Raw genomic sequence first — 19,420 nt, 5'->3', positions numbered from 1 at the left:
CCCCCCCCCCCCCCCCCCCCGCCCCCAGCCCCTCCCCGGGGCCGGACCGGGGCGGGCTCATGGTGGGGGGGGCCGGGGGCGGGCGGCCGGCAGCGAGCCGGGCTCGGGCTGCGAGCACTCGGGCTCGGCACGGCGGGACCGAGGAACGGGGGGGCACCGAGCCCAGCCCCCGGCCCCGCCGCCATGCCCCACAGCCCCCCCCCGGGCCCCTCGTCCCCCACCGCCACCGGGCCGGGGCACCGGTGAGCCTCCATGGGGCGCCCCCCCCCGCGGGCACCATGCGGACCGTGAGCCCCCTGCCCCTCTGCCTGCTGCTTTGGGATCTCCTCGACCTGGCGCTGGGTGAGTGCCCCCCCCAAAAAATAAAAAAAAAACAAAAAAACGGGACTGCTTCTCTTCCCCCCCCCCCCAGCCCCGGAATAACGGGGGGAGCCGCTCCGCACTAAGCGTGCGGTGGCTCCGCGCTCCGCATCCCCCCACCCCGGGGCTTGGGGGAGGTTTGGGGGGGTGATCCGGGGGGGTAGGGGGGACAGACACCCGGGTCGGACCCGGTTAAGAGGGCAGCCGGTAACAGCGTACCGGATTTGGAGGCGGTCGTAGGGCAGCCAAAAATAGGACGGCGGGTTTGGACCCCGTAACCAGGCTCCTGCAGACTGAGTACCCGACACGGACTTGGTAATGGGGGAACCCCCCGATATGCAGCCAGGTTGGGGCTGTCAATGGGGCGCCAGGTATTAAGGCTCCCGTTTAAAAGGACGCGGGTTTTGGACCCCTTGATAAGGGATTTGTGAGTGGGATATTAGGTTTGGACCCGTTAATAGGGCGTTTGCAAATGGATCACCTGTTTTGGACCTGATAATACGGGGACCCACTAATACAGCGACCTGTTCAGGCTTGTTAGTAGGGTACCAGATTTTGACCTAGTAAAGGGCACCCGGTAAGAGGATGCTGGGTTTGGACCTGTTAATAGGTCACTTGCAAATAGAGCACTCAGTTTGGACCCAGGAATAGGGCACCCCCACTGGACCCATTACCAGGGTACCTGGCTTGGATCCGGTAATGGGGTTCCTGCTCATAGGATGCTGGTTTTGGACCCGGTGGCAGGGTATTAGCTTTGGACCCATTAATAGGGCACTTGCAAATAGAGGACCCATTAATAGGGCACCCCCTAACAGGGCATTGGTTTTGAACCCATTAACTGGTCCGAGCACTGGAGCCATTAACAGGGCACCCATTAATAGGGTACCTGCTAAGAGGACATGTGGGGATACCCCAAACCCCCCCGGCAAGAGGGAGGGGGTACCCAGCAGGGAGAAGACCCCCCCCCCAGCAAGCCCATCGCAACACCCACTTTGCAGAGGTTTAATCCACCCCCCCCCCTCGCATCCCCTTCCCAAAAAGCGGGGCTCCCAGGAGGCAGAAATGAACAGGGCAGGAAACTTTCCCCTCCCTGCGCTTGGAGGCTGCGGGGCAGCCACTTGCTTCCATTTCTGGGGGGCGTCAGAAAGTGCCTGGTTCACGGCCCCCCTCCCACCCCCGCGCCCACCCGAGCCGCCCGCTGTGGGGTCTTGGCAGCCGCTTTCTGTGGGAGGAGTGCGGCGAAGCCCCGGTGGCTTTGCAAAGCTCCGGGAGACGGAGCCGGGTGGCAGAGCTCGTTCAGCACTGCTTGGGTTTGGTTTTTAATTTCTAGCACACTTTTTCCTCTACGGAAAGCCGCCGTCAGCTGCTGCAGGGCCTGGGGAGGGGGAGCAGCGGCCGTGCTCTGCGGGCTTGACACAAAGGAGCCGATTCTTCTCTGTTTTGGGATGCCGGGGCTCCTGTGGCTTGTGGCTTGCACAGAATCGTCCTTCGGGGATTGCACCCCGTGTGGCTGTGGCCATATCCCACGCCACGGGTGGGGATGCGTCGCGCAGCTCTGTGCCCCGTGTCCCCCTTTGCTCATCCCCGTTTTGGGGAGCAGGTGGAGGATTTTCAAGGAACAATGCGTCTGCAAGCCGTCCGTCACCACTGCACGGAGCCGTTTTCCTCTGTTTCGCCTCTTTATTTTTTCACAATTGCTTTTCTGCTGCTGATCTGGGAGAGTGAGCGAGTGGATATGGGTAAACCCGTGCTTGTGGCATGGATTTGGGGGGAAAAAAGGAGGTAAAAGTTGTTTTCCCATGGGTGTGGGGGCAGCCCCTGGCAGGGGTTGTGCGTTGGGAAGTGATGTGAGAGGAGGATCCTAGCATGGCTCCCGAGCTGGCAGTGTCTCATGGACCCGGACTCATACTTCCACGAACCTGTTGTTGGCTCTTAAAATCCCACTGGGACTTCACTGTTTCTCCATATCCCGAGGCTGAGCTGCTCAAAGCGTCTCCTTGCAGGCCCTTGGTGGAGAAACGCTGTCCCAAAACCCAGTTGCTTCCTCTCTGCTTTTAAAGCAAAAATAATAATAATAATGATAACGATAATTGTCATGCTTGCCCGTCACAGTGCTCCGGCGAGCGGCGGAGAGCTGCTCCCGAAATTCAGTGGGCAGATGGCTTTTCCTTGGCTGACAGCATCCTTGGCTGGAGCTGCTGCCGGCCTCCGCGCGTGGCGAGGGGGGACGTGCCCGGGGAGGTCCGGCCCCTCGCTTGCCAGGGATGCAGCAGGATCCGGCTGCATCCCCCAGGAAGGGGCCGCAAGCTCCCGCTGCTCTTTCCCACAAGCGCACGTGCCCTTGTGCTCTGCAACGCCCCTCCAAAGCGACTCTGCCTTTTTTTTTGTAGTGCCATCTCTCTATATTGCATCGTGCGTGCTCCAGAACTGCTCATGCGCATCCTCCCCCTGTGCTTTGCCCCGTTGCTGCCCCGTCCCGGGGCGCACGAGGTGTGGTGCCGCATCCTCTGGCGGAGCAGAGCGCCGGGACCCATCAGCAGCTCTTCCACTCCAGCACAGCATCTGCGTGGTGGGAGCGTCTGGGGGTTTTCCATCCATTGCCTTTTCATAAAAAAGCCCTTTTGTTTGCCCAAACGAAGCTGCCCTGCTTGCTTGATGCGCGTTAGGTCAGGTGGATCCTTCCCAAAGCATCCCTCCGGGAAGCTTCACCCACCCACAGCACAGCTTTTTGCCTTTAAAACAACCTCGAGCTCTCCCTTTTGGCCAGGAAAAGCTGCCTGGGCAGGGCTAAGTGGGTTAAGGAGCTGTCAAGATGAGAAAATGAGGGCGGATGCGGGAGGTGAGCAGTGGGACGGTGGCTGATGATGGAGCCTCGGGGCCCCTGGTTTTGGAAAGGCAGAAAGCCCCATCTGCAGGCAGGGCGATGGCTTCTTGGCACTGCTGAAACCCGGGCTGGCTTATTAGCTGGCGCTCAGCTTGTCGCCTGAAATATGTTCCCATAAAATGTTCATCAGCAGCGGTCGGGTTTGTTTTACAGCCGTGTAAAATCAGAGCTGTGTTTTGCAAACATGAAAGGAGGGCTAAATATGTCGAGTTTTGATCTCAGCGAGATATTTATATATAGCCCTCGTCTTAGCGTTTTACTTCAGCTTCCGGATTCAACCTCTTGTGATGGGGGGGGAAAAAGGGGAAAATTCAGGCGTGGTCTCTTGTTTGAGGCTGCTCAGGAAATTGCTGGGCTTTGCCCCAAAAGGGGCAGCTCGTGCCGCGTGCCTGGGGCTGGGCTTTGCAGGTTCCTGCCCTTGGGGCCATGCCTGTGCTGCTTCTCCGAGCCCAAACAGCAAAGAAAAGCAGCTCGGAGAAATTCCTCTGTGGCTGTTGTTTTGTTGGTGAGCGGATTGTGGAGAAACGCTTCATTTTTCTCCTTTCTGAAGGAAAATCACAGCATGCGGCGTTCGCCGGGGTGATGGGAGACACCTGCACGAGTCTCTTGCTTAAAGACAAGAGGTGTGCGGTGGGAGTTCGCACAGCGAGGGAGAGGAGGAGCATCCTCTGCACCACGTGGAAGCAAACCCTGCTCTAATTCACCTGCAAGTGCACGGCACTGACCTGGAAAACCGTAGCGTGTTCCCGCCAGCCTTTCTGCTCCTGCTTTTCCCTGGCAAATCTTGCATTCAGCTCAGGGTCACCTCATTTTTATCCTTTCCTACCGATTTCCGTAAATTCTGCTTATTGCAAAGCCTCTCGCCATCCGGGTAAATCTGTGCTGTGGAATCAGACGGAGCACCTCCCAAAACCCCTCCTAACCACGCTAATTGCCCTTCTCCTCTCCCAGTTAGGCCAATTTCGGTATTCCCTGCTCTCTCCCCACCAGCTGCATTTTGTAGCAGTTTATAGCTGCCAGCTTGAATCCAGAACACTTTCAAAAAGCTGCAGAGCAGGCGAGTACCTTCCCCTCGCCTTGTACCTTTCCAAGCTAACAGGCAATTTGGGGTGCAGAGATACTCTGTGCTTCGTTTTTCTGCTGAGACTCTCATGCGTTAAACCCCAGTTCTGAGGCTCCCCCAGTTTTGGGGCAAATCCTCCAATTTTCCTTTCCTTGCTGAAATGGGGAAGCCTGTGGAGTTAGTGGCACCTCCAAAAAGCCTCACGGTGCTTCAGGGTTTGGCTTTAGGTCTGGCTGATTTTCTCCTTCTGGAGTTTGCATTTTTTTATATTTTTTTTTACCAGATTTTGGTTCCTTTGGACTCATGTGGGTCCGCGTGTTTTTTTTTTTTGTTATTGTTGTTGTTTTCTTTTTTTTTTTCTTTTTCTTTTTCTTCTTTTTTTTTTTTTTTTCCTGTTGTCATTGCAGAAATGGTCTTTTCTGACAGAAAATCCTGGACTGGGAGCACTCGACCGGCTCTTGCCGTACTCCTTCTGCAAAGTGCCACCAGATCTGCAGATGAAAAGATCCCCACCTGTTGGGATAAGAGCAGGTTTTACCTAATCCCCGTGCGCTAATGGCTTGTGGATCGGGACGGAGCCGGGGGAAGGACTCTGCTGAGGCCTCCGGGGGAGGTGGGCAAGGAGCTGAGACCTCGCCCCTGGTGAGGATGGCAATGGCTGGGAGCTGCCTGCGACCACGCACGGGAAGGATGAAGCATCGCTTGGGACCCACCACTGATTTGCTCACTGCTTTGTTTTTTTTTCCCCCTATTTGCTTGATTTCAGTGACTCCGAGTCAGGCTCTTTGCTCACAGACTGGGGAAGAGGAAAGCTCAAGGGAAGGAGCCCCCAGGTCCCTGGGTTTGGGAGGCAGGAGGCTCAGCTCCCGCCTCGCAAACTTCCCGGCTCATAAATCAGCCTGCAAAGAGCCGAGCCTGGAGGATGCAGCTGATGCGCCCGGGTTTGTTCCGTGCCAAACTGCTCTCTTTGCCCTTTTGTTTGCTTGCTGCCGAGGCACTTGGCGTACTGATGGGCTTGTTTTTAACTAATGACTGGCACTCACATTATCTCCCCGGCATTATCTCCTTCCCACTTTTCCCCTCTCCTTCCTAAAATAAACCGTCAATCACGGGCTTGTTTTCAGCACTGGGCTCCTGCTGCCTTTGGGATGGGATTCATCGCCCAAGCGCCAAGGGCAGGCGGGCTCTTAGAAAAGTGCAGGACAATAACGGGCCGCAGCGCTTCCCGCCGTGCAGTTATTGTCGCTGCCAGCCCTATATTTTCTGCACGTGGTGGCTGGGAGCGGGCGCAAAGCCCATAATAAACAGGTGGTTGGGTACCAACCGGCACCAAATGTCAGCGAAAGAAAGGCAGCCATGCTAAGGAAAGGGTAAATGGAGCCATTTATTTATTTATCTATTACACAAAAAAATGTTTGTTTTTTGGTTGGTTGGTTGGTTGTTTTTTTTTTTGTTGTTTGTATTTTTTTAAGGGTGCGGGGCCATTTGGCACCGGGAAGGTTTGCGTCTGCCTCGTTTCCGCTCTCAGATGGAATGGGTTTTGACCCCCAGAGGGCTGCACCAGGGCCGTCCCAATGCTCTTACCCCTTTTGGGGTGGCCGTCACCTCCCCTTGTCCTTGCCGAGGCCACCCAGAAAGTGGCATCAGCATCCCTGCTGATGCTGATGGCTGAACACCTGGGCGGCGGGTGCTTGGCGCAGAAGCCAGTGCTGGAGCCAGTCCTTTGAAACGTAATTAGCGCTGTATTAGCTAGAAGCAAAACTATCATTAATAGGGTCCTGACAGCCCGGGCGAGGGAGGTTTCGAGCAGGGAAGGAGGCTTTCCAGCGCTTGGCTGGCTCCACAGCAAAGCCCTGCCTGCTGGAGACCGCCCGGGGGCTTTTTGGCTGCCAGCATCGCAGGGCTTTACCCCTCGGCTCCAAGGAGGTTTGGGGAACATCAGGATAAAGACACGTTTCCCGTCGGAAGGATGTTGAAACCGATCCCTTCCCAGCCTGCAGACCACACATTTTGTCTCTTCTGCTGCCGGGAGCAAATCTCCATCTGCAAAACCCTTCTTGGCTGAAAGACTCAGTGTCCCGGAGGGCCGGAGAACGGAGCAGGGATTTCACTCCTCTCCTACCCAAACCTCTGTATAATTTCCCATTTATATAATGCCTTCAACAATATACTTTGGAGGGGAGGGCAGAGGGGATTAGCGGCGGTTATTCCAGCCCTGCTCCGCCTCCCTGGGCTTGCAGATAAATCCTGCTGCTGCTGCATCCTGTCGGCCCAGGCTGGGGAGATGGGAGCTGCAGGCTTCCTCCGCCGGGATGTGCCCGCCTTGCACACGCATTTGTACCCGCTTGTTTCTTTGCAAAGTGATTGGGGCAGCTTCAGTGCAGGGACAGGCAGGAGCAATCCGAGGATGCCCCTCGGTGGGGGCTTTGCTTTTCCCTGGAGGACCGAAGCGATGGGAGGGATGCGGGGTGATGGGGGGACGTGGCGGTGGCACTCGGGCGCGCTGCCGTCTGTGGAAATGCTTTTTTGGGGAGTTGCTTGGATTTGCTGTGCTGGTAGCTGCGCTGCTTTTGATGGTGTGAGCGCTGGGAAAGGCTGCTTGCTCCCCGGGGGGGGAGCTTGCCCTTGGTGCTGCTTGAAAGGGGGAAAATGATGTGAAAGGGGTGATTTCTGCTGGCGGTTGTGGTCATCACGGGAGGCAAGCGGTGGCTCTGGGGGCCTCTGGCTCCTCCCAGGGGGCCAAGATGGGTCTTAAATGTGGGAGAGGGGGCGAAAAGGGTCTGGCTTTGCAAAAAGCACTGGGATCACCCCAGTAGTGAGGTGAGGCAGGGGTGTGGGTGAGCTGCGCTCCCCAGCGAGCCCTCTTGTTGGTCTTTTCCTTTGAAAAACAAAAACAAGCAAACAAAAAACCTGCTTTTGTAGGAAGTGGCTTTTTTTGCTATGGCCAAGTGATTTTGGGTTCCAGCAGCAGCAGGGACATCCCAAGAGCCAGCGGCTGAATTTGTCCGTTTTTCTCGCTTTTCTCCCCACGTTGCATCGCAGAAGGATGCAGTGGCTCAGAGGGGGGCTGGAAGATTTGGGCAACACCACCGCAGCCAACACCTCGCAAGGTGCATGCAGAGGTGTTGGAGAGGGGGGTTTGCTCCGTGACGGATGAACAATGCCGGCTGGATCTGACGGAGAGTCACCGTGTAATGGGGAAACTGCTCCAGAGAGGACGCGGAAGAGACACCTCCAGCAGGAGCAAGGCACTTCCACTGCCGGCTGGGATTCCAGACAGGCAATCGTTTGTGGAGAGAAAACTCCAGCCCTTCAGCTCCACGCAGGCTGCCGTCATCTTACAACTTGCTTAAGTGCATGTAGAGATGAAATATTTTCCACAAGTGCTGGCAGAGGTGCCTCTTTTCAGACTATATCTGCGTCTTATTGCATTATTGTGGCTGGCATTGGTGCTTCTTTTCTTTTCTTTTTTTTTTTTCTTTTTTTTTTTTTCTCCTGTTTAAGGAAGTATTTGGAAAGACTTGATGTATGCAAACTGGTGGAGATGGCTGGGTTTCCTTCTGACGGAGAGGGAATTCACTGCGCTGTAATTATAGCGGTGGCGTGGGAACGCAGTGGCACTCAAGGAAGCCTGGTTTCCCAATCAAACCCCTCTGCTCGCAGAAACGCATTATTTTTTATTTTATTTTTTCAGCAGGAAAACACATCTTGGTGGCTTTGGGCTGGGAAGTGGTTTTGCAGGGGCAGGATCTGGACACCAGGGCGCGAAGGCTGCCCATGCCTCTGGGTCTTCCCAGTGCTCCATGGCTGCTGTCTGCCGTTTGTTCGCACAGACCCCCCCCGCCTCCCACCCCCTGATCCGCTAAAAGCTTCCTGCTGCGAGAAAACAACCCAACTCTTTAAAATTTAAAGGGCTTATTTAAACAATGTTATCTCTCTTGGAAGGGAGACACCATATTGAGTGGTTATATTTAGTGTAGGACAAAGCAGATGCGGAGAGATTCTTAACACGGGGACGTTAATCACTTCTGCCACACTGCCTGGGAGCTGCGGGTATAGGCACTGGTATATAAATACACGCAGCACACCCGTGAGGATGAGGATGGGAGAAGACGGGGGTGCACGGTGGCTGGGCATGACTTGAACATCCTTCCTTGGTCGTCTTTTTGTCTTTTTCCACCCCAAAAGCCAGCTGGACAGAGCAGCGCGTCTCCGTCTCCATCCCCAGAACGCGCGGCAGGGTGGGGATGCTCTGGCTGGTCGGGGGGCTGACAGCAGGATGCACAGCCCCAGCCGCTCTGCCCCCAGGTGGGGCTGGGATGGGAAGCAGAGCATTTTACAGGCTTGCAAATGGGCTGTTTAACAAATCCTGCTGTCCTCTCCCTGCCGGCGAGCTGCGAGGAAAGCCTACCGCATTACCGAGCCTCTATTACCCAGCCTCGTGGGAGCACTGAATTAAAGGAAATATTTTATGATCCTACGCTTCGTTATGTTTTATTAAAAGCAGAGCATCGGCCTCCCCTGCCACATTCATCAGATCAGAGGCTCTGTTGTGTTTTTTTTTTTTTTTCTTTCCTCTTCCCCTCCCAGGCTCTCGCTGCTGTTTCCGAAGGAGCCGCTTTGCTCTCGTGGTGGAGCGGGGAAGTCTGAACCAGGAGGAAATGGGGCGGCTGGGTTTGTCTGGGGAGGCCCCATTTCCGAATTCCCCAGGGGATGTGGAGTTGTGATGCGGAATTAAGGGATGGAGGTGGGGAAGGGGAGACAAACGCAGGCTGTGGGGAGGTGTGGAGGTGTTTGAGATACAGGCGGGGACCAGCACGGCCCTGTGAGCCCTCAGGATGCCCCATGGAAAAGGCGCTTGGAAAAGCCTCCCCACATACAGCACCTCTGCTCCATCTCAGGGCAACCAATCCCCTGCTGGGAGGACTGATGATCTGTTGCAGATTTGGGGGGAAAGACCCCAAAAATGCAAATGCTTGCCTTGTGGAGCTGAAGTATCCCAAGCAAGCAGGGCTGGGAGTTTGCCCTATCAGTCCTGTAGATCGGCAGTGAAAAGCTGGCCAAATAACGATAGTCAAGCATATCTGGAAGCAGTCGGTAGACAGAAAGGTATTAATTAGCAGTTATTTCTCAACGGAGCAGAGATGGATAGGGATTAAGGTAACAGCCATGTGCATCCTTTCCGTAGCGGCGGCGAAGTGCCGGTAAATCAGCGTTATGAATCGGTGCTGTAAGAGGGAGATATGTTTTAATCTTATTAGCGGCGAGGCATTACTGGGAGAGCAGAGGGATTATTAATCACGGAGCGTAAATCGGGGAGAAGAGGGTGGCTTCAAATTAGCAATCCAGCTTTGCGCAGAGAGTGCCGAGAGGGGTGTCGGAGATGGGGAAGAGCAGGCGGCAGGTAGGGGCTGAGGGGATGGGAGGATGCCAAGGAAAATGGCAAAAAGCCCCCAGCAAGAGATGAGGGCGATGCTGGGGCTGTCCCCTGGGGTGGTTCTGTGGTGGGTTTTTTTTTTGCAGGGAAGCAGCCCAGCTTGGGGGAGAGGGAGCCTCGATTCAGAGCTGTTGGACGAATGGGACCGTTGCTGCTTTTCCTGCCGGTTTGGGGTCCGGCTGCCACCCCCCTCCGGGAAATCAGGGCCAGCCCCTTGGTGGGAAGGGGGCAGGGGGCAGGGGGAGCTCGGTGGTGTGTGTGGGGCCGGGCAGGGGATGGACGGTGGGCCCTGCACCGGGACTGTGCCAGGACCCGCGAGGGCACTGACGCTGGAGATTATATTATATATATAAAGTTATATTTTTTTATTATTTTACAACAATAATACTAAAAAACAACCCTTCCCAGCCGGAGCGTGCAGGAATCAATGGTGTGGGCAGAGCTTACGAGGGTAGGCAGCAGGGAGGGGGGAGTGCACAGCTCCCTCGTTTGTCACCAATCACAAGTCCGGGATAATTGGATTGCCTGCAAACAGAGAAAGAAAGAAGCAAATTCATCATCTCGCTCCCAGTTATTTCCTTCTCCTCGGCCGGCTTGGTGCTGGCGCAGCAAAACCGGAGTTGGGACTCGTAATGTGGTGGGAAACCTGACAGCAGCACCCAGACCTGAATCCTCATCCTTGCTCCTCAGGAAAATTAATTTTTCCCCCTTGTGCCCATCCCAAACCCCTATTTTTCCTACTGAAGTTGGACAAGGAGGAGGTTTAGGGAGGATTTTGGTGTTTCAGATGTCAAATTTCAAAACTGCACCTTTCTGAGGAACAGAGCTTGTTTCTAGCGATTCCCTTTTGGTACTCACATTGTTCTATTTTTTCTTTTTTTTTTTTCTTTTTTTTTTTTTTTCTTTCCTTTTCTTGATCTCAGATGGTTTTGTAAAGCAGAGGGTCTTGCCCTCCCCCCCTGGCAAATGGGGAAACTGAGGCACAGGTGGGACTTGCTTCAAAAGGCACGCTTTGAGCTGCTTCCAGCTCCGCTAATTAGCTCGGGCCGGGATTATGCTCGAGCCTAGATTAACGAAGTGAGCTATGGTTTCAAATAATTAGCTCCTGGTGTCATAATCCTCACCCCGATGTAGGGCAAAGCAGCGAAGTGACCTGCTGCTCCAGCAGGACTCTCCCCACTTCACACAAAAAAAAGAGGACCGGGCCCTGCTGGGGACCTGGGAACATTTTTCCAAGGTTTCAGCATCTTTAACGCATCGTGCTCTGTTTGGAGCTCTGACAAACTGGGTTGGATACAAATAATTTGCATTTTTTTTTCTGTTGTGCTGGTGGTGTTACCCAATGAGTTGAGTCTACCGGGAGGTTTTGGCTCAGTGGTTTTTTGGTGCTGGATGGAGGCAAGACCCTGAGCCTGGTCCAGCCCCGGGGGATGCTCAGGGACAGTGACGGCACCCAGGAATTGCATCTTCCTGCTGCAAAACCAGGGAGGGACCAGAGGTGCGAGAAGGGGGCGGCCAGTGAGATGAAAAGCAGAGGAAAAGGGGGAGAAAAAGCATTTCCAGTCCTCTGCATTTCCAATCCTTTGCAGGGCAGGCTGGGATTATGATCTGCCTTCTCCTCTTACTATTCAATTCTGGATTAAACCCTGCATCTGCACCGGGGGTCAGGGAGGGGAAGATTTGCTGCGCAGTGGGTGGAGATCAGCAGATCTGCCAGCCTCACCGTGGCGCCGCTGGGTTAAAACTAACTAAAAAGCAAAGGGGTTGTGAAATTTTAGCATGCACAAGCCTGGGGGAGGCTGCTAAGGTTGCAGGGCAGCCAGGGGTCCTGGTCCCGAGCATCAGCCTGCATCATGCCCAGGCGTCAGGGAGGCACCATGCGCTATTGCAGAGGGTTTTGGGGTGGTTTTGGGGTGTTCTCAGTCCGTGGTGCTCCATCACCGGTTGGGCAAGGTGCCGTCCTGCTCTCTCACAAAAGGCTAGACTGGAAATCCAGCGTGAAAATGCCATGGAAATAAATGCAAAGTAGTGCATTGCAAGGGAGGAAATGTCCTTCCTGCATGCTGCAGCATGTGGGAGAGCTGGGGAAGTACTAATGGGGTAAAATAAAAACGAATCTTTTTTTTTTTTTTTAGCAAATCTGGAGGTTAATTAGGATCAGCAATGAGGTGCTATTACAAAAAGGAAAAAGCCAATCTCTTCTGGGAGTTATTAGCAGAAGTGGTGCACAGGAGGGAATTATCCCTCTGCAATCAAGGCCAGCGGGGTGGCAGCACTTTGGGGCCACGATGCTTTGAGGAACAGAGAGCTGACAGGGAGGCAAGCCACAGGGAAGCGAGAAATCCTGCGGGAGCTGGGTTTGCTTGACTAGGGATGGGGAAAATTGGGGCAGGAGGGGAGGGACAGGCATTTACAACCAGTGCAATGTGCCTGGAAAGCGTGAACTCGCCAAGACGAGTGGAATCTCTCACCCTAGCCTGATTTTGCCTAAATCTGGCATCGTTAGGTCATGGGGTGGAAATAAAGTTGGCATGCAAGCAAACTCATTTTGCTTCAGAGGAATCTGCCTTAAATTGCTCGCGTGCGGTTTGTCAAGCAGCACGAATGGCAGTCAGCCCCGATTTGCATGTGTGCATCTCCATTTTAAAAGTGGGGCACCTGGGGCCCTGGCTGACCTAGGCACATTTTGGGTTTTGGTTTTGGCACTGGCAGCTGCTTGCTGGCAAGAGGCCGAGAGGTGCAGGCAGAGCTGTTACTCCAGATCAGGGGCACCGACGGGTTTGGGGGAATTTTGGCTCTTCCAGGCTCCGTTTCCCTCCCCTCCTGGACCAAGATGTCACCGAGGACTCTGAAAACACAAAAGCAGCCGTGATGGCCAAATCCCCTGTAAACAGGGCTAAAGGAACAAGAGCAACGAGCAATGTCCAACCCTTCCAAAATCCCAAACCTAACAACCCATCGCAGGTCGCGGCCACCAATTCCAGCACCACGCCAGCAGCAATAAACCACTTCAGCACTGCACTAAAACATTGCATTTTAATGGCAAAGCCAGCAGCGTGAAGATGCGGCAGTAAAGCACGCCCCTTCTACCCCAGCATCGTCACGAGACGAGGTGTGCACCGTGCGCCGATGGCTTTAGGGCGATGTGCTGAGCACGCTGGTGGCGGGGGAAGAAATGATAAATAAAACTTTACTGCACTAGAGTAAACGCTGCTAAACATACTTCACGTCTGCGCGGTGGCGAGAGATAAATATTCAATCTGTAATTTATGTACGTGGCTTCTCAGCCTGCGCAGGAGGGTCTGGTAGCGACTAATAAAATGCAGTATGTCAAGAAGACTTATCAATGCAGCAAACACGACCCTGCTGGTAATTCGCGTGGGGTGATGAGACTCGTCTTCTCCACGTTGGTTGCTCTCCTTTGGGTTTGATTTACGGGTTTTGGGGCTCAGCAGGTGTCTACAAGTGGTTTTGGTTGGGTGTCTGGTCTTTATGGGTGTGCACATGAAAAAAAAGCTCATTTAAGAGTGATATCAGCGTGCAGCCCTTGGGGATGTTGAAATATTTCCCAAATGGGTGACATTTCCCATTCATGCCAGTAAGATAACCCCAAAACCCTGCGGCTCCTGGTTGTCCCCTGCTTATTGCTCCCCTCTGAGCCTCATTTTTCTTGTGTTATCTTCCAAAATCGGCACTTTTCCACCATTTGAAGCATCTCTCATTTTGTGATGGGTGCGTTTGCCTTCGCAGTGGCTCGGCTCTCCCCAAGGCTGCTGCGGGTCGGGGTGGGCAGGATGCTGCCCTCGGCTTTCTGACTGCAGGATTTCCCCCCCCCCCAGCACTGCACCTCCGAGTTTCTGGCAAACCGCCTGATTTTGTGCAGGGATCTGTTGGGCATCCAAATGGAGCATCCAAGGTCACCCTGGGTGTCGTAGCAGCGCACGGGCTTGCTCTGGCCGCACACCTGTCTGTTTTGCCAAACCTCCTCAAAACTCCCCAATTTTTTCCCCTTTGTTTTGTTGCTTGCCGCACGCTGGGTTGCATTGCACAGGACAGCCGTGCGTCCTGCTGTCTCCGGAGCAAAAACCCGTAACCCACCCGTGGGAATGACCGATTTCCTGCGGCTTTTCCACAAACATCTCGCTTGACGAAGATGTAGTACAAGTGCTAACGGAGTGCCGCGAGTGAAGGAGCCAAGCGAGAAATGGGCTTTCTCATACTGTGCTCCGGTGAGCTGGAACAGCCTTGCTGATGAGCCTTGGCTGGAGAGGCGCGATGAAGACGTTAAGGCAGGTTTTGTGTGGATGGCTCTATCTGACGTGGATTTGTTGGTGGGGAGACGCACGCCGGAGGTGACAACAGGCTTGTAAAAAGCAGGTGTCCGCGTCCGTTTTATTAGCTGGCACCTGGTGAAGGATGGAGCTGGCGTTTGAATAGTCGATAGCAGGGGAACAGGAGAGGTGGAAATGCTGGAAGGAGGTGGAGAAGGGGCAGGAATTGGATACTGGGGAGGGAGAAGACCCCGCAGCTTCCCAAGTGTCCCGAGTCCCAAATCATCCATTGCATTTTCATGCCCAAAGCAGCCCAAACCCCCTTTTGTGTGCCCAAGCTCATTTACTGCCAGAAGACACAGCCTGAAGGCTGGAAAATTGCTGAAGCAGATGGAAGGATGCCGAGTCCTCATTTGAACCTCATCTGTAGCTTCACTCTGGGCACGACGGAGGGGGCTGGCATTGCCTGGTGGCTCAGCCGAGCTGGCCTGGGGGCATCAAGGCTGCGTTGCAGAGACTGCTCCCTGTCTGCAACGTGAGCAGCACCTCTTGCTCGGTCCAGGGCCGTCTATCGGAAATTCAGGCCTTGAGACACAAATGCCCATCACAACCTGCTTTAAGCCTTGCTTTTCATTTCTCTGCAGCCTGTGCTGGTGCTGCGCCGTCCCAGGGCTTGGCTATGGGCACCGGTACGCTATTTCCAGCCTGTACCTGTAAGAATATAAAAAGTGCTGCAGTGTTCATAGTGAGGACAAAACTGGTCTAAAATCCTTCAGGTGTGTTGGTGTAACTCGTTAGGAAGCCGTGGTGTGATTGCGCAGTGTTGGAGATGTTCTCTGTGGTGCTAGGGCTGGCTGCACTCCGGTGACGTTTGGGTACCATGGCACAGCACGACATAAGGGTTTGGGGGTTTGGGTGGGTTTTATTTTTTGGCTACGATCTTTTTTTCTGGAAGAAATGCAAGATTTAAAGGAAAAAAAATAAAATAAAAAAAAAAAGAAGGCAAGCTGTGGGCAGTATTCAAAAGTCCCGTCTCAGTTGCGTTTTGGAACCAGCGTTGGAAATAGTTGTTAAGTTTGGTTTTTTTTTTTACGTTATACACTATTTGGAGTGTGACGCAGTGATAAAAATCTGACTGGCAGAGCTTAAAAAGAAAACATTGGCTGGTAGGGTTTGCAAAGATTTTAATCATGAAATCCTAACTGAAGCAGATCCCTTAGGGTCTGTCTGTCCCCAGCAACCCTAATGAAGGGTCCCTCTATACCTGATGACGCCGGTGCCCTGCCTTCAGTGGTTTTCTCAGTTAATCTTGATTTAAAAGGGGTTGAAAGGCCAAACCCGCCACGCTCAATCAATGTATTGATTAAAATTATCGATTAAAATTACAAAGAGCTAACAAGAAACCAGATACACCCGTAGGATGGAGGCAGCTTGGCGTAGAGTTCGATGTGCCTACTGCATCCCACGTGATAAGAGAAAAAATATTCCGGGTTTGCTCTGTATGCGTCCCGTATGTCTTTGTCCTGGCTCTACCAGAGGTAAGGATCTGGGGGCTGGTGTGGTCCAGCAACCCCCATAAAGAATAATTAGCGGTGCAGCTGCAAGGTGCTTCCTCCTGCTTATGCAAATGGGTGAGGTAAGAGGCATCTAATTAAATGTTTGTACTTTAATACACTGCGGTGTGAAGGAAGATGAATTTTAATTACCGGCTCTTTAATTGTTTGGTCGGCCTGTTAATATCCTATTTACACAGCATTAATACAATTTACTCTCTGCCAGCAGGGCTCTTCCTTGTGGCAGGAGCGAGGTTTTTCCTCCTGCTCTGGGTGGCCCGGTGACGACAGGTCTCGTGGCTTTATTGCATGAGTAAAGAAAATATAGAGAGAACAAATAATGAAAAAACAGGTTTTACAAAATGCAGCACATTATTTGGGTGGGCAGCGGTGGGTTTTAGGGATGCTAAGCCCTGTTGGAATTCATCTTCTGTTGTTTTTTTTTTTTGTTGTTTTTTTTTTGTAAGGAAAATGTGGGAATTTAAGTAGAACTCGTGCAGAGCAGCCAGATCATCTCTTTAGGAACGTGAACGGGCTCCCCCCAGCCTCCCTTTTCCTTAGCAAAAGGACCGTCTCCTTTGGATGCATGATGCTGCCTCCATCTGTCACATCCAATTTCACTCGCTGATGTTAAACCTGTGTTAAAATACTTTTTCCTCCATTTCAGTGAAAAAAAAAAAAAAAAAATCAATGCAGCAGCTTGCCAGGAGGAAAAGCTCAAGATTCAGTAAAATTTGGCTACTCTGTACTGGGACAGAGGCAGGTCCTTCACCAATTCTTGCCCCTCGCAGCCCTCCTGGGTTGGCAGGGAGAGGCAGCAACACATTATAATTGTAAATTGCCTGGGAAGATCATAAATAAGGCATCACTGGAGCTGGAGCCGAGGAGAGAGGGAGAAAGTATTTTGCTGTGCTCACAGGAACGGGAGCAACTGCTGGCGTTTAATCTTTAATGAACGAGATGTTGCGAAGTGCTGCAAGTAGAAGCATGTTTGCTTAATGCTCCTCGGCCCTGGCCCCGGCGCCGTGTGACATCCACGTCCCGGGGCTTTGTGCGTGGCCATGGAGCCTTCGGCCTCACCTCGTGCACCAGCATCCTCCCCTTGTGCTGGCCGTCACCTTCCTCTGCTCGGGAACGGGGAGCAGGATTGCCCCCGGCTTGTCTGGGGGGATTGCGAGCTTTTAGCATCCTAGGTGGTTCTTTTGCAAGGGGCAAGGCGTCTCCTCCGGCTGCCACTGCCTTAAATCCTATAAAACCCTCTGCAAACCTATAAAACCCTCTGCAAGCCGGGGCTGTGCACCTGGCGGATTTCCTTGCGCTCGCTGCTGGGTGCCAGCGTGCTGCTGAAGAAACCCAGGAGGGCAAAATTGCAGAGAATAACAAAAAGGCCAGGGAGAGAAAGAGCAGGGGCCGGGCTGGCATCGCTTTAAAAGCCAGCGAGAGGAAAGGTGAGGACCAGAGACAAAAGGCTGGAGGAAGCGAGAAAGGCCAAACCTCAAATCAAAGCAGGGAGATGCCAGAGGCAAAGGAAAAGAAAGGAACAGCAGGAAGCAGAGGGAGCAAAAGGAGGAAAAATGATGCAAAGCAGCCCTGCATGGGCTGGGGGGGGGGGCGGGGGGGGGAGCTTTTTTCCCCTTCCTCCCTGCATTTGCACCCCCAAAATATCCTCCCAGCCCCGGTTTGGAGGTGCGAGAGGCAGAAGCTGGCAGAGGGCTCGGTGTGAATTATGCATGAGCCCCGCTAATCACGCGCTGATTAAAGCGGGGATGTGTTAATAATACCTGGTCCACGCAGGGGGACGTGTTGGCACCCGAGGGGGACGCGGCGGGGACAGACGAAGGGACAAAACCCGCTGCTGGTTTGGCGTCCGCTTTTTGGGGGATGCCACCAGGTGAGGAACGGGCAAACGGGCACGGGAGCACCGGGGGGTGGTCATACATTCACGATTGCTTGAGGTGAAGCCTAAAACCCACCGGTGGGGACACGGAGGGCTGGGAGCGCTGCGGGACCTGCTGCCATCTCCACCACCCCAAGACTCCGGAGCACACCGGCGTTGGCGGCCGCCCACTCCCCGCGTCCGCACGGCTGGGGTGAAACCTGCCTCCTCCCTTGCAGCCATTCTGTAATTGAAAGCGCTGAGCATGTTACCATGTGCTGCTTTTATTAATGTGTCACTCCCGATTTAAAAGGACATTTCACGTATCTCTCCCTTCCCCCTCCCCCCCCCCCTTTTTTTTTTAACTGGATGTCGCTAGAATTCCCACTGCTCGCTATCAAAACTACTAAAAATACTCTTTTTTTTTCCTTTTTTTTTTTTTCCCCAGGGATGCGATCTAATCAGAGGGCTGCATTTCCATAGGTCAGAATCTAATCAGAGGGTGGCGTGGCACATCTTTGGCTCTGAAATATGTATTATTTTAAAAGAGCAAAGGGGAAGGAGAGGAGCTTGGGCATCAGGAGCTGCTCGCGGGTGGTGGCAGCGCGGCGGCTGCAGGAGGGGTAGGGCCGGGCTCCTGTCCACGCACAAACGGGGTGCTCAGCCCTGCTGACAACGGGTTCACATTCATTCTTCTCCCATTCCAATTAAAAAAAAAAATCCCACATGGGGACCGATGCGGGGCCTCCTGCACTGTTTCCACATGGGGTGGGTTCAGCCCCCAGTGCTGGGGAGGGAAGGGAGAAACCCAATCAGCAGCAAACTGCGATATGCCAGGATGGCAAAAACCCATCTCAGTGCCTTTTTTTTTTTTTTTTTCCTGCCAGCAAAAGGTGCGGGGAGAGGGGTGGTGAGCAAGCCGAAATCAGAGCTGGCATCAGCCTCACAGCTCCGGTGTCTTGCCAGGAAGGGGCCGGGACATTACATAGGAGATTTCTGTGGGGACACGCATGAAATGCATCAAACCAGCAGGTTTTGGATGGGTCCGTCTGTATTTCACCTTTTTTTTTTTTTTTTTTTTTTTTTTTTTTCCAGTGCCTGGCTTTATTTTCCCTGCTCTTCTTTCCCTCTACACATGTACTTAGCATCTGGGGGTCTGACTCCTCTAGGGGCTGAGCATCTGCTTCTCCTTGCTCGCCTCCCTCACACTTGCGCTCTTCCCTTCCTTCTTTTCACCGTCTTCCTTCTGGTGGGCTTGCACTCTCAATTGGGCATCTGCTGCTTTTTAAGCGTGCGGGGTCCCGGCCCCCACAACGCCAGGGCAAGAAATCAGGAGGCTGCAAAGAAACCAGAGCTTTGGCGTTGCAAAGCGCTAAAGGATCCCGCAGCGACGCTCAGTTATTCTTGAGGTGCAGATAGACATCCTCCCAGCAGTGCCAAGCCTCAATTACCCGTTCCGATGCTTGCACCTTGGGCGCTTTTTTGGATGCTGTTGGTCCAGCCCTGAAGGAGCAACCCCTGTGATGGCTGCGTTTGGATTTGGGCTTTGGAAATAGGTTTTGAGCAAGGGCAGAGGTGGGAGCTGGGTGGCTGTAGCCTGGCTGACGTCTCGAAGCAGGGCTTCTGCGGCACGTGGAGGGTGACAACAAAAAGAAACAGAATCCAATTCAGGCTTTTGGAGCCGTTTGGGAGGTGCAGGCTGGGGGGGGTGTTGCAGGGGGAGCGGACCCCGGTGCGGGGATTTGGGTGGGGATGCCCTGGCTTTGCAGCACCATGCACAGGAGCAGGGCTGCAGGCGATGCAAAGCAGCTCTGCAATGCATTTTCTCCCCTGTGCCTCAGTTTACCCCCTGAAAAAACAGGCAGAGTGAGGCCACAGGGATCGCCTTCAAGCACCAGAGCCAAGCCGGGACTCCTGCATTTTTATGACACGCAGGCACTGGGCAAAATGCAGCCTTGACTCTGTCTTTGTCACCT

At 53.7% G+C, this 19,420-nt stretch overlaps 1 protein-coding gene across 1 annotated transcript in view; it reads left to right on the top strand.

The window, feature by feature from the left end:
* The first annotated feature begins 47 nt into the window (after positions 1-47).
* IGSF21 (immunoglobin superfamily member 21) overlaps positions 48-19,420 on the top strand; it is a 38,657-nt gene continuing 19,284 nt past the window's right edge. The window contains exon 1 of the mRNA XM_035344777.1: positions 48-342. Coding sequence (XP_035200668.1) covers positions 60-342 — 283 coding nt within the window. The 5' untranslated portion in view covers positions 48-59. The remainder of the gene's footprint in view (positions 343-19,420) is intronic.

The sequence above is a fragment of the Oxyura jamaicensis genome, chromosome 21 (genome assembly GCF_011077185.1).
Source record: "Oxyura jamaicensis isolate SHBP4307 breed ruddy duck chromosome 21, BPBGC_Ojam_1.0, whole genome shotgun sequence".
In the NCBI taxonomy this organism is placed as follows: domain Eukaryota; kingdom Metazoa; phylum Chordata; class Aves; order Anseriformes; family Anatidae; genus Oxyura; species Oxyura jamaicensis.
The sequence above is the reverse complement of the archived record's forward strand: the minus strand, read 5'-3'. Positions and strand labels throughout refer to the sequence as shown.